General features: G+C 34.9%; 1 protein-coding gene across 1 annotated transcript; it reads right to left on the bottom strand.

Moving 5' to 3' along the window:
* Window positions 293-1,231, bottom strand: LOC109842421 (proline-rich receptor-like protein kinase PERK8). Its single transcript, XM_020411299.1, has one exon. It carries the CDS (start codon window positions 1,229-1,231, stop codon window positions 476-478), a length of 756 nt encoding a protein of 251 aa, XP_020266888.1. The 3' UTR covers window positions 293-475.

Here is a 13,869-nt window from a genome sequence, read left to right as displayed (position 1 = left end):
TAATTCACATCATTCACACCGGATGCTACAATTTTATAATATTATTATTTTTTACTTTTAGATAAATAAGCACACATTGTCCGTCCCCTAAGGAAAATTTTCTGGATCCGTCACTGTTGAATGAGATAAAAAGAATGATTAGTTTAAAATACAAGTTGAGTTCAATACCTAGAATCTATATTTTTTAGATTAAAATTGGTTCATGACCCTTATTTAAGGTCCATGAACTCCCGGTCAGACTTGTTTACTTCCCAACACAAAATACATTTATAATAACACTATTTGCAATCAAACAGTTACCACAATGTTATATCACAATTTACAAAAAAACATTGCATCATTAACCAACCAACCCGCGTACAATGAAAAAATCTCCGTTATTATGACTTATTACTTATTAGGTAAATACTGAATTTTGCTAAAATTATGAGATAAATTATAAATACAATACCAGCCCAAAAAAGAATCCAAACTCTCAAATCATCTCCAAGCTGCTCAAAATCGCAGCAACCTGCCCGATCGCAGGCCGACTCCTCCTCCCATTACCGACGCACGCGGAAGCCACCTTCGCCATTCGAACCGAAACCCCCAAATCCTTACCCGGGTCAATGCTCCTATCTAAAAACTCCTGAATCCGGCCCGTTTTAATCAAAGGCAAGGCCCAATCCGCAATCAACCCCCCTTCACTCCTCCTCCCGCTCAAAATCTCAAGCAAGACAACCCCAAGCCCGTACACATCACTCCCTTTACTCCCCTCCCCTCCCCCCTCTCCATCCAAATAGCCCATAAGCCCATCTCGGCCCAAAAACCAAAGCCCATAATCGCAAACTTTAACAGCAAAGTTCGAACTAATCAAAATGTTACTAGGCTTGATTCTCCCATGCACGATCCCTCCCTCGTGAAGACTCTCTAATCCCCTCGCAATCCCCGCAGCGATCCTAACCCTAGTTCTCCAATCCAGAATCTCATACCCATCAAGAAAATAGTCTAAGCTTCTTCCATCAACAAACTCGCTTATGATGATTCTCTCTCCGGGGGCTTGAGAGTAGCCTATTATAGGAACGACGTTAGGGTGGTTTATAAAGGAGAGAGATTTGATCTTTGATATGAAATCTAGACCGGCGTTGTTGTTGAGGATTAGATGAGAGTGGATTCTTTTGACGGCGAAGACATCGCCGGAGGTGGAGGTGGCTTTGTACATTCGGTTGCGCGTAGTGCAGCCATCGGCCATTGGGACAGGGCAGGGGTGGAAGCTGTCGCGTGGCGAGTCGACGGATTAGTTATTTTTGGGGTTGTGAGTTTGTGCGTGGTGTGTAGGAATGGCTGGATCGTGGGGAACGTGGCGGGGTCTTCCGGGGGTCTTGTCGACTAAGAGTGGATTGTTTTGGGTGTTTTTGGTTTTGTGATGTTTTTGATGTAGGGAGAAGAGAGAAGAGTGAGGAGAGAGTTGAAATGGTAAGGAGGTACCGCGGCGGTCGTTGGTCGGAATGGGGTGGTAGGTGGCCGGTTTGGGTGTGGAGGTTGGAGGTGAACTGGATGGGTGGTGGAGACGGGGAAGGAGAGGGAGAAGGGGAGGGAGGGATCATGCTTGGGGGATGATTAGTGGGGTTTGGTTACTTATGGGTAATGACGATCGACTAATGAGACAAATCGGAATACATTGCGATATAAAATTATAAGACTAAAACTATCGTTATAACTTGTAGAAATATCTAACGCGGTATCAAAGCAATCTAAGTTGATTCCACTGGTCACATGTTTAAGGCAGAAGCGTTTTAAGTTCAGATTTTAGCCAATTAAAAAGAAGGGACACGCAGACACATAGCAGAATATAAATTTATAGCGCTTAATCATTATCATAATTTCCAATTTCGTTTTGTGATTTTTACGTAGTAAAGAAATCTTTTATTAAAATAAACGGTGACAAGCGTATTTTGACGTGGAAGACATAAAATTTATCAATTATGGTCTAAATGTGTTAATAAACTAGAATCTAATAGTTTTTTCCTTGCGAGTTATCTTGGTTTAGCCCTAGCCAATTTCCGCGTCTTGGACCTCATTTCACAATATAAATTCAGGTAAATAGCATAAACGTGGCAATGCCTAATAATTTGAAATTGATGATAGACATGTCATAAACAGACACGGATCGAATTTAGTCGTTCGAACCCAGGGCTCTAAATCCCAACCGTTAGACCACTTGCGGGCATGTAGAATCTAATAGTTGGAATGCTCGTCGTGTTAGCTACCCACCAACCAAGCATATTCTCCACCTTACTCAATTATGTGTTGATTATGGGGATTGGTACGTACGATTAGCATGTATAATAAATTGTGGGGGATAGGGTTTGTTAGTGGGCAGGTGGAAACAGAGGGGAGCGTGACGAAAGGGTTTTCGTCTGAACATAGATCTTTTAGTTCTGATTGGTGTACCTATCTAAGCTACCTTATTACTTTAGGAAAATGATGGGTCCAAAGGATCGGGTTAGGAGATGAATATATGGGCTTGGATTTCTAGGTCCGTTTTCATGTTCCACAGAAGGTCCGTGTCTAATTTTATAAGTATTTTCTTAGACATTCGTTTCTTGCTCTCACGTCTTACCGATTGAACCTTGAGAGATCAATTATTTTGTAAAGACCATCACATCATGCATCTTGAAACATTTACATTTACATGTACATAGAAAATGGACATGCAAGTATCCGTAAATATCTAACAAATGAGATTAATAAAATTAAAACACAATGCAAGCAATGCATAAGGTAATATGTTTTTATCTTTGAACAAAACGTATTCAACAGGTCCAATCTCCGGCCCAAACATTAACTTTCCTCGACATTACTGTGAAGGCCTTATTGAAGTTGGAACTGTCCCCGTGGACATAAACTGTCTTCAATTGGGTCCATTTTTACAGAAAGCCCAGGCCCAATTGGGGTACAGCTTTATTCAGTGTTCTTGCTCGCAACTCAAAAAACTCCCGCAAATTAAGCTGCCTGAAAGTTTTTGGTGACGTCAAATCAAAAGAATCAGAACATGGCGCTTAGAATCAAAAATTGCTTGGCCCCCGGCCATCGTATAGTCAAAGCACCCGTCCAAATCAAATTAAAAAAAAAAACAATACTTGAAGCTGACCTGAGCCAGTTCACAAGATTGGGGATAAATTCCAAATCTCACCCAGTTGTGCTCATTATTTTCCTGCTCTCAGACAACTGAATTTCTCAGTGGTCAACCTCACTGTCTTTCTCCTCAATATTTATTCCTTTATGATGTAGCAGTGTATAGCACCATGGGAGCAATGAAGAGGGTGGGTTCTCGTGTTATAAATTGTTCTGCATGATAACAATAAATTGTGACTTGTAGGATTCAGTGACAGCAAGTGAGAAAAACAAAATTTCACAAAACTCCCTGAGTTTTGGGAGATTATGCACAACATTTCCTGAACTAAGTAAACACAACAATCCTCGCGAACTTTCAAAATTCCCTTCAACCTAACTAGACTATTAAAATATCTCACGTCAATCATCGAGTAAAATGATAAGTTTAGATTGTGACAAATCACAACTTTTGATGGAAATTTTGAATGAAGAGCATTATGCGGGGTAACAAGACACGACAATTACTTGTTCACCGTACCACTGTACCAGTTTGATGGCACGACGATAAAATTTTCGAACATTCAGGAAAAGTTTATTTGATATATAAAGTTCAAGAGGGTTTCGTGCGGAACCCCTTAAGTTCATGATTTTCTCCGAAATTGACCTTAGAACAATAGGCAATTTTTCAATACCAGTCCCTTAAGTCTCCAATATTTAGAAACAGTCTTTAATATCTTGTTTTTAGGGAAAATGTGTCGATACCCTAAAAGCGAAAACTTCATGTGACGAGGCTCCTTGTATTCTGCTCCATGTGGATAAGCCCCAAATACACACGGTATTTATGATGAGACCCCAAAGTATCGGTTTTCAAAAAAAAAAACCAGTGGAAGTTACGAACTTGTCCTTTTGATGGGACTGAACTAAGTTACTGCGTCCCCTCCCTACCCAAGTACTCTCTTCATCTCCCCCCTCTCTTCCACCGCTGAGGAGCCACCGAAACTCTCGAACTTTCAAATTTCTCGTCGCATTTCAACAGTGCTTGGGTTTTCGCCAGAAGAATATCGTCTAGGGAAGCAGAATCCGTTAACAACTACGAAGTCGTTTATTGCCACGAGCCAAAGGACAAAGACGGTTCATTAGGGGTTGGTAGCGCAGAGGAAGTCACTCAAACCCTTAAGAACGGCGAGACCAGAAAAGAAGAACGGCAAGGACTGGCCGTACCAACGAACCCTCCCCAAAAAAGCAGTAAGTGTTATGTTATCCAGTATTTGGGGACTCGGCCTAATTTTTCCTAATTTTAGTTCATCTTAAACAATGCTAGGTTTTAACCATAGTCCATTTTAACTCTAGTTTGAGTTCATGTTAGTTCTAGATGCCCGTCAGTGTTAGGTCTAATTTTTGCCACGTTAGGTCTAATTGAACATGCAAATTCCATTTTTTTACAGGAAAAAAATTTCTGATACTGACGCGGGCAGATCATTAAGGCTAACCGCCAATATCGGGGCTTATTAGAAATTTATGAAGTGTATTACCCCGAAGATTCGTCAATGGCATAGAGATGCATTCTGCGGAGCTATATTTGAACAATATATATTATTTGGGGCTCCTGCGCTTGATCGCCCCACACTTGAACTGCTACTGAGCTATTACGATAGAGATAATAACACATTTTCCATCATGTCCTTTAACTTGAATCCCAAATCTTTCAACTTTGTCTTGAAGTTCTAAACTAGATGCAGAACACATCGAGAGTGTATAACATCTGGGAAATATTCTCTAACCGCTTCTCTGATCCCCTTGTTCGCATCTGATATTGTAACTAGCTTGTGTGGAGGGTTGTATGGATCTAGCCTTTCATATAGAATAGATCACAAACCTATAAAGAGTTGTAGTTAACATATACGAAGTTAGAGTTAACAAGGAATGCGTTAGAACTATCACGAACTGCAATAGAACTAACTAACCTTATAAGAACCACTTCTAGTTAACGTTATTTTCTTGATCGCATATGAAATAGGCTAATGGAAATATCCCCTGATTTTCATCATATGCTACGGCGCTGAGGAGTATACATTTGAATCGATCTTTCAGAAATGTACCATCCAAAAATATAAGCGGTCTACACCCATGCAAAAATCCATTTATGCAGGCAGCGTAGCAGATGAATAGCCTTGTAAACCTCCCCTCATGTTGTTCAACATGAATGTAGCCACATGAGTTTGTTTTCTTAACCTCTTCTACATATCTGGAAAATTAAAGATTAAGTGTTAGGATCAACATTAAGAAAATTAGTATAACTAGCGTCACATAAATAAAATTAGTTTGTATATTATAGATATTATCTTCTTTTTACTATCGTAATTGATCGTAGGACTCATGGGCATCACCATATAATTACTTTTGTGCTCTTTCTTTACCCCATCATATCTTACTATAATAGACCCTAATCCCATATGAACATAAAAACTCATTTTGTACGTCAACGGGTCGTATATTCGGTCGGACCTTTAATGTGTTGGCCTTTTTATTTTGATGATGTTTAACAAACAGTTTACTACTAATGGTGTTTGTCTAGTGTTTATGTTTTTGTATTTATTATAGATAAACAATAAGTCGGAGGTTGGATGGAATTACGCTTCAACGATCATATCTAATGGAGGTTGGCGAAATAGTGGAGTGAAGCCAATACATTCAAGTTAAAGTTTTAAGTTCAAGCTTCATCCACAAGTTTACCAAGTCATGCTCATTGAAGACCTTCATCAAGCTTGGGTATATTTAGTATAATATATATATATATGTTTTGATTTTCAAGTTTATACAAAAATAAATTTGTGAAAATATTAAGTTATTTCTTTATGGACTTAACAATCATGATTAAGTCTATAAAATCATTTTATAAAGTTTAAAAAGTTTGTTTAAGTCAAAATGATAAAAACATGTGTTTTGTATTTTTATGTTTTGGACTATTTTTGTAAAATGACAAGTTTTCACAAATGTCAAGTGAAATTCTAAAAATTATTTTTGTAACATGTTCATTTACATGTTTACAATTATTTTCTAAAGTTTTACATTTTTTTAGAATTTATTTGCTATTTTTAAAGGTACTTTAAAAATCAGATTATTATTTTTTTGTTTTAAACATGCTGATATTGTGTTATCAGTTGACTGATGAAAGTATTTAGTCGACTGATTAAAACACCTAATCATCAATAGTTTCTATTTTTATGTTAGTCGACTGACCAGTCAATTGATAAGGTCATCAGTCGACTGATAAGGTCGCCAGTCGACTGATGAGCTGGAAAATACCTATAATGGTCAGCTCAACAGTTAACTGATGGAACTCGTCAGTCGATTGATGCTATAACAGCTAGTTTTTTGTTTTCGTTATTTTTGTCTTTTTGCTGGGTGTTGTTGGATTCTTCTTGGATTTGGGGTTTACTATAAATACCACCACATATCCTTAGTTCTATAATTAATCCAAGAAAGTTTTTAAACAAGTTTAAAGGGTGTTTAAGTATGTTTTAGTGTTTGTTTAAGAGTTTGATTTATGAAGAAATTTTCACAAGAGCTAGAAGAGATCATCCTTTGGTGTTTAAGCTTCAACTCATCTCTCTCTCTCTCTCTCTCTCTCTCTCTCTCTCTCTCTCTCTCTCTCTTGTTATTTATTGGAGAAGTTTTTTAAACTCAAACTCTAGCTTTACATTCATATACTTGTTTAATTATCATTGTTCTTAAGCTAGATTTTATATTTGAGTTTAGTATTGATTTCACTCATTGTTTACACACACACACACTTGAGCTTAAGTATTTTCATACATAGTATTATTGGGGTTGTGAGAGTTGTAATAATTGAGTGTGAGCCTACATAGAGTTCTCATCCATTGTAGAGAATAAATTTGTTATATTTATGCTTAATTTATGGGATCACTTTGTAATACACTTGTACACTAAGAGGAGTATGTGGTGAGAGACGGGGTCGTCTCGAGAGGAGTGAGGTAGGTGGTAATACCTATAGGTATGTTATAATTCCTAATACTTGAGGGAGACACGGGCTAGAGACCAACACTTAGATGGTATAGAGTATGATTGTAAGAGTGTTGATTATAAAATTTTCGATAAGCTAGAAAACTGAGTGTGAGATGTAAACATTTTCGGGTGAGCGTTGAAAACATGGTGTGATAGTGGATTTCTCCCCGGGAGTGGGGAGCGAAGATGTAGGATGGAAGGTCCGAACTCCGTGATCATATTACTTATTTGAGATTGCATTGGCGCATTTACTTTTGTGTTTATCTTATATCGCCATTGTCTATTACTCTTTGTGTATATTGCCCTATTACATTTGTAGTTTGTTTATTTTACCCTTTGTTTATATTGCTTATTCTTGCTAATAATTTATTGTATTTCTTATTTGCTAGGATAACTTGTTAATTAGATTTTATTGGCATTAAATTGGATTAGATTAGCATAAACCTTATTCATATCCCCTCTAGGGTGCTTTCAATTGGTATCAGAGCTTGGTGTTCTTTGATTTAAAGTCTAATCGCATTGAGTTAAAGATCCAAGTTATTTTACTATGCTAATCTAGTTTTGATTGCATTTGTCTTGCTTGCATATAATTATAATCATGGATATGCATAATGCATCTTGTTTAGACTATGATCCTAGTATTGCTCCTAAATTCAATGCTTTTCCCAATGACCAATGGTGTTCTTGATTTAATATATTTGTTAGATCTAAATATTTCAATTTATGGGCAGTTATTGAAAATGCTTATATTGTATCTACTTCTAAGAAATTCAAGTGGAGTAAAAATGTTAAAAGAATATTTACTATGAACAAGCTCTTGTCAGAATTTTTACTAAATGATTTTGACTCTTCTATTTCTAACAAGTTTGTTCATTTTGATAGTGCTTACACCTTATAAAATTTTATTGAAGCACATTAAGGGAACTTGAAGGCGATCCGACAAGTTTTGGAGGCTTCTTCTTCAAGTTCTAATGGAGCATCATGCACACGTCCACTAGGGGATAATCCTAGTGTGGTAAGTAATTCAGAATCTGATAGTGATATATCAATTAATGGACTCGCTTGTGCATATGATATATTAATGCATGTGTACACTAAGTTACATACTAATTTTATTAATCTTAAAAGCAAACATGTAGAATTAAAATCCGATCATAAAAAGCTAGCTTCCAAATTTGATGTCATTACAAAAGAAAATGTTATGCTTAAAGAAAATAATGGCATGTTAAATTTGGAAAATGAAAAGCTAACATCTTCTATAGCTAGCTTATCTCATGCTAAGATTGATGCCATGCTAGAGGTAGAAACAATTAGAAATGAATTTAATTTATTTAAGAATGATCATGCTCTTTTTACTTTTAGTATTAATGCATATGTGCCTAATAATGATGAGTTGAATCATGGTAAGAACCGCATATCTTATTTAGATTCAACCTTAAAAATATGCATTGTTAATAACAAGAAACTTATGGATTTATGTGTAAAGTATCATACTAACTCTTCAAAACCAAGCACTCACTATGCATATATGTATAGTAAAATTTACAAGTGTTAAATTTGCGATCGTAAAGGCTATTTAGCTAAATTTTGCTATGATGCATAAAAACCCAAAAATGCTAATATTAGTGCTACTTGTGCATCCTACCAAGTTTCTTCATCACACACGCATGCACATGCATCCAAAGTTCATCATAAGCATGCTAGTGTGTATAAATATAATTTTTGTGATAGATTTGGCCATTTGGCAAAGTTTTATTTTGATTTAAGAAAATGTTCAATTTTGCCAAATTCTTCAAATAAACCACGTTTGTTTGATAATGTTTCACATTTACAAAACAATTTTACAAGACCATCTATGTTTGCAAATGTTCCTTGTGCACAAGTCTATGGTCAAAAAAATCAAATGGGCCTCTTTCATTGCACTTATTATAATCGGATAGGTCATTTGCATAAATTTTGCTTTGACCGTGTTCGTGCACTAATGCGCCTAAAAGGGATCATAACCCTAGCGCATTAAGCTTTCATGATAGGGGTCATGTCGCTAAATCTTTTGGTATCAAAAATACTTGGGTACCAAAATAAATTTAATTTTTAAACCAAGAATTTTAGTGTTTTTATTTGTTTTTCCACTTCTTGGTTTTGAAAAACATATTTTTTTGAAAACATATTTATGGACAATTCTTTTGTTTTCATGATTTTTTTGGTTTTGATTGTCATGAGAGGTTTGTGTTTGAGCAACTCCTGGGTTTATTAGATGTTTATTCTCAAATCTTGTTTACCGGATGCTAAAAATATTTATATGGGTTGAAACAAGCTTAAGAGCTTGATATGGTTGTCTCTCTTACTTTTTGAAAATCGATGATGGTTTGGTTTTATTTTCTCATATGGTTTACTTGCGATTTATGATTTCATTGGTTGATTTGTTTTCATTTGAAAACTTTTTGCATGATTCTTAATTATGTTTTATTTCTTTTGATTTCATAAATTTTTTTATTAGTTTTGTTTTAAAACCAATGCTTTGAGACACATTTTTTTTAAATGACATATCTACATGTGTTCTCAATTAGTTTTGTTTTAAAACCAATGCTTTGAGACACATTTTTTTTAAATGACATATCTACATGTGTTCTCAATTGTCTTGTTGTATGTGAGTTGTGTTTAGGACACATTTTTTTTAAATGACATATCTACATGTGTTCTCAATTGTCTTGTTGTATGTGAGTTGTGTTTAGCATATTTTTTTATATATACTTCTTCACATATTTGCCTTGGCGTTTATTACATATATTCCTTAAGGTATTTTGATAGGGGGAGCAATCCCTATTTTTATGTTATACTCATCATGCTTATAGGTAGTGGGAGCTTTCGCTCTTTTTATTCTTTTGTTTTCTCCTTTTTGATGTTGTCAAAGGGGGAGAAATATTATGAGTATGTATTTCCTTATTTTTTATGTATGATAATCATAATTTATATATTCATTGCATATCATGCATATCTATATTCATTTCATATCATGCATATCTTTTTTTGTAAAATGTTTGTCATTATCAAAAAGGGAGAGATTGTTGGCCTTTTTATTTTGATTATGTTTAACAAATAATTTACTACTAATATTGTTTGTCTAGTGTTTGTGTTTTTATATTTATTATAGACAAACAATAAGTTAGAGGTTGGATGGAATTGCGCTTCAACGATCATATCCAATGGAGGTTGGCGAATAGTGGGGTGAAGCCAATACATTCAAGTTAAAAATTCAAGTTCAAGCTTCATCCGCAAGTTTACCAAGTCGTGCTCATTAAAGATCTTCATCAAGCTTGGGTATATTTAGTATAGGTTTATATTATGTGTGTTTAATACTTTAAGCTCAATCATATACACACATACACGTTTTAGTTTTGTATATATATATATAGTTATATATACATACATGTTTTGGTTTTCAAGTTTATACAAAAATGAATTTGTGAAAATATTAAGTTATTTCTTTATGGGCTTAACAATCATGATTAAGTCTATAAATCATTTTATAAAGTTTTAAAAGTTTGTTTAAGACAAAATGATAAAAACAAGTGTTTTGTATTTTCATGTTTTGGACTATTTTTGTAAATTGATAAGTTTTCACAAATGTAAAGTGCAATTCCAAAAAATATTTTTGTAACATGTTCATTTACATGTTTATAATCATTTCTCAAATTTTTACATTTTTTAGAAATTATTTGCTATTTTTAAAGGCGCTTCAAAAATTAGATTTTCTGTTTTAAACAGACTGATATTGTGTTATCAGTCGACTGATGAAAGTGTTCAATCGACTGATTAAAATACCTGGAATCATTAATAGTTTCTATTTTTATGTCGGTCGACTGACCAGTCGACTGACCAGTCGACTGATGAGCAGGAAAATGCCTATAACGATCAGCTCATCAGTCGATTGATGAAACCCATCAGTCGACTGATGCTGTAACGACTAGTTTTTTGTTTCCGTTATTTTTACCTTTTTGCTGGGTTTTGTTGGGTTCTTCTTGGTTTTGGGGTTTCCTATAAATACCCTCACATATCCTCAGTTCTATAATTAATCCAAGAAAGTTTTTAAACAAGTTTAAATGGTGTTTAAGTTTGTTTTAGTGTTTGTTTAAGAGTTTGGTTTGTGAAGAAATTTTCACAAGAGCTAGAAGATATCATCCTTTGGTGTTTGAGCTTAAACTCATCTCTCTCTTTCTTTCTTTATTCATTGGAAAAGTTTTCTAAACTCAAACTCTAGCTTTACATTTATATACTTGTTTGATTATCATTGTTCTTAAGCTTAAACTCAAACTCTAGCTTTACATTTATATACTTGTTTGATTATCATTGTTCTTAAGCTAGATTTCATATTTGAGTTTAGTATTAGCTTTACATTTATATACTTGTTTGATTATCATTGTTCTTAAGCTAGATTTCATATTTGAGTTTAGTATTAATTTCATTCATTATTTACACACACCCACTTGAGCTTAAGTATTTGCATACATAGTATTATTGGGGTTGTGAGAGTTGTAACAATTAAGTGTGAGCCTACATAGAGTTCTCATCCATTATAGATAACAAATTTGTTGTATTTGTGCTTAATTTATAAGATCACTTTGTAATATACTTGTACACCGAGAGGAGTGTGTGGTGAGAGACGGGGTCGTCCCGAGAGGAGTGGGGTAGGTGGTAATACCTAGAGATAGATTGTAATTCCTAACACTTGAGGAATACACGGACTAAAGACCAACACTTAGAGGGCGTAGAGTATAATTGCAAGAGTGTTGATTGTAAAATTTTCGGTAAGCTAGAAAACTGAGTGTGAGGTGTAAACGTTTTCAGGTGAGCGTTGAAAACCTGGTGTGATAGTGGATTTCTCCCCGGGAGTGGGGAGCAGAGACGTAGAATGAAATATCTGAACTCCGTGATTATATTGCTTGCTTGAGATTGCATTGGCGCATTTACTTTTGTGTTTATCTTATATCGTCATTGTCTATTACTCTTTGTGTATATTGCCCTATCACATTTGTAGTTTGTTTATTTTACCCTATGTTTATATTGCTTATCCTTGCTAATAATTCATTGTATTTCTTATTTGCTAGGATAACTTGTTAATTAGTTTTTATTAGCATTAAATCGGATTAGATTAGCATAAACTCTATTCACCTCCCCCCCCCCCCCCCCCCTCTAGGGTGCTTTCATAATGTGGGTTGTAATTGGGTCGCAATGAATTGTCGAGAGGCCCTAGATTGACCTGTATTATTGCCATGTTGCCCACAAGTGTGTTTGTCCACAAACCTTTTGATTTCAAGTCTATTTTTATTTTTAGTTGGAGAGGCAAATAACATCCACGGGTAATTTTTAGCTTCCTTAAACCGACAAAAGACTCGAATACGCTTCGGTTCATACTTTCTAAACTCGTACTCAAATTTTTTTTGCCATGGAATAGTATAGCATGGCCAATCTTAATTCATTCGCACTATCAAATCGTTGACCTTCACCTGTTAAAGCAGTGTGCCACTAAACATGAATCCTCTCTGATCTGTTAATCATGTCACCAAACATCAAAACATTATCTCCGGAAGGATTATCATTGGTAATCCTATTTGAAACACATGTGGACGTCAACAACGGCGTGCCACGGTCTATACTTTTTGAGTTTAAACTACTAGAAGCGATGCAAATATTAAGAACATAAACAAATAATCATAAACTACACAAATAGTAGTAACATCAATAAATAATACCAATCAGAAAAAAGCAAAAACAACAATTGTTTGCAGTTAGAACTAGCATGAAATACATTAAAACTAACAAGACATCAATTAGAACTAAGATATTTGACAACACATGGAACTGGAGCTAAAACTAAAAATAAATCGAATAGAACTAACAAAATAGCGATTAGAACTAACAATAAAACCATTAGGACTAACAAGAAATCGATTAGAGCTAACATATTTGACCTCACATGGAACTGAGACTAGAATTAGCAATAAATCGAATAGAACTAACAAAATATCGATTAGAATTAACAAAAAAACCATTAGAACTTACAAGACATCGATTAGAACTAACACATTTGACCTCATAAAGAACTGGTTAAAAGAAACCGTGTAGAACTAACATACGCTCAAATTAGAACTACAACCCAATTAAACCTAACATAGAACTAACAAGACGATGATTAGAACTAGCATTAACTGATTTTACACTTAACGTCATAAATATTGATCTTAGCATCAAAAAATCCAATAACCTACGTGTCTTATCGAACTTGCTTTTTTTTTTTGGTTATTTGAAGAATCATCGCTTCTTTAAAAGCTTGCATGTGAACCTCTTTTAGTCCAAGATTGTGATAATGCTCCACCATAGACGATAGATCCCCCTGGTTCTCAATAGGAATTTTGAAGCTTCTATTTGTTTCATCTTTATATGACAAGCATAATAAATCATATGGAAGATCTATCCTCTCTGACACATCAAATTTGAGGTCTAGAATGGTGATTGAAGAGTTAATCTTCATGAATACTATTTTATCATCCGAAGAGACAATGCAGATGATGTCCTTCTCAGCCATTATGAAGGGAAGGAAAGCGTAATTGATCAAATTTTAGGATAAAGCGGGGTAATAGAAAGAGTAATAGAGAGAATTTTCGTCTGAGGAGGAGTAATGGAGAACTAAATAGTTATTGTTCATGATAGAGTAAAAAAAGGAGGGGGGGGGGGGGGGGGGGGTTGCCC

This window comes from Asparagus officinalis, chromosome 5, assembly GCF_001876935.1.
Source record: "Asparagus officinalis chromosome 5, Aspof.V1, whole genome shotgun sequence".
Classification (NCBI taxonomy): Eukaryota; Viridiplantae; Streptophyta; class Magnoliopsida; order Asparagales; family Asparagaceae; genus Asparagus; species Asparagus officinalis.
Note: the sequence above shows the minus strand (reverse complement) of the source record. Positions and strands in the feature narration are given on the sequence as shown.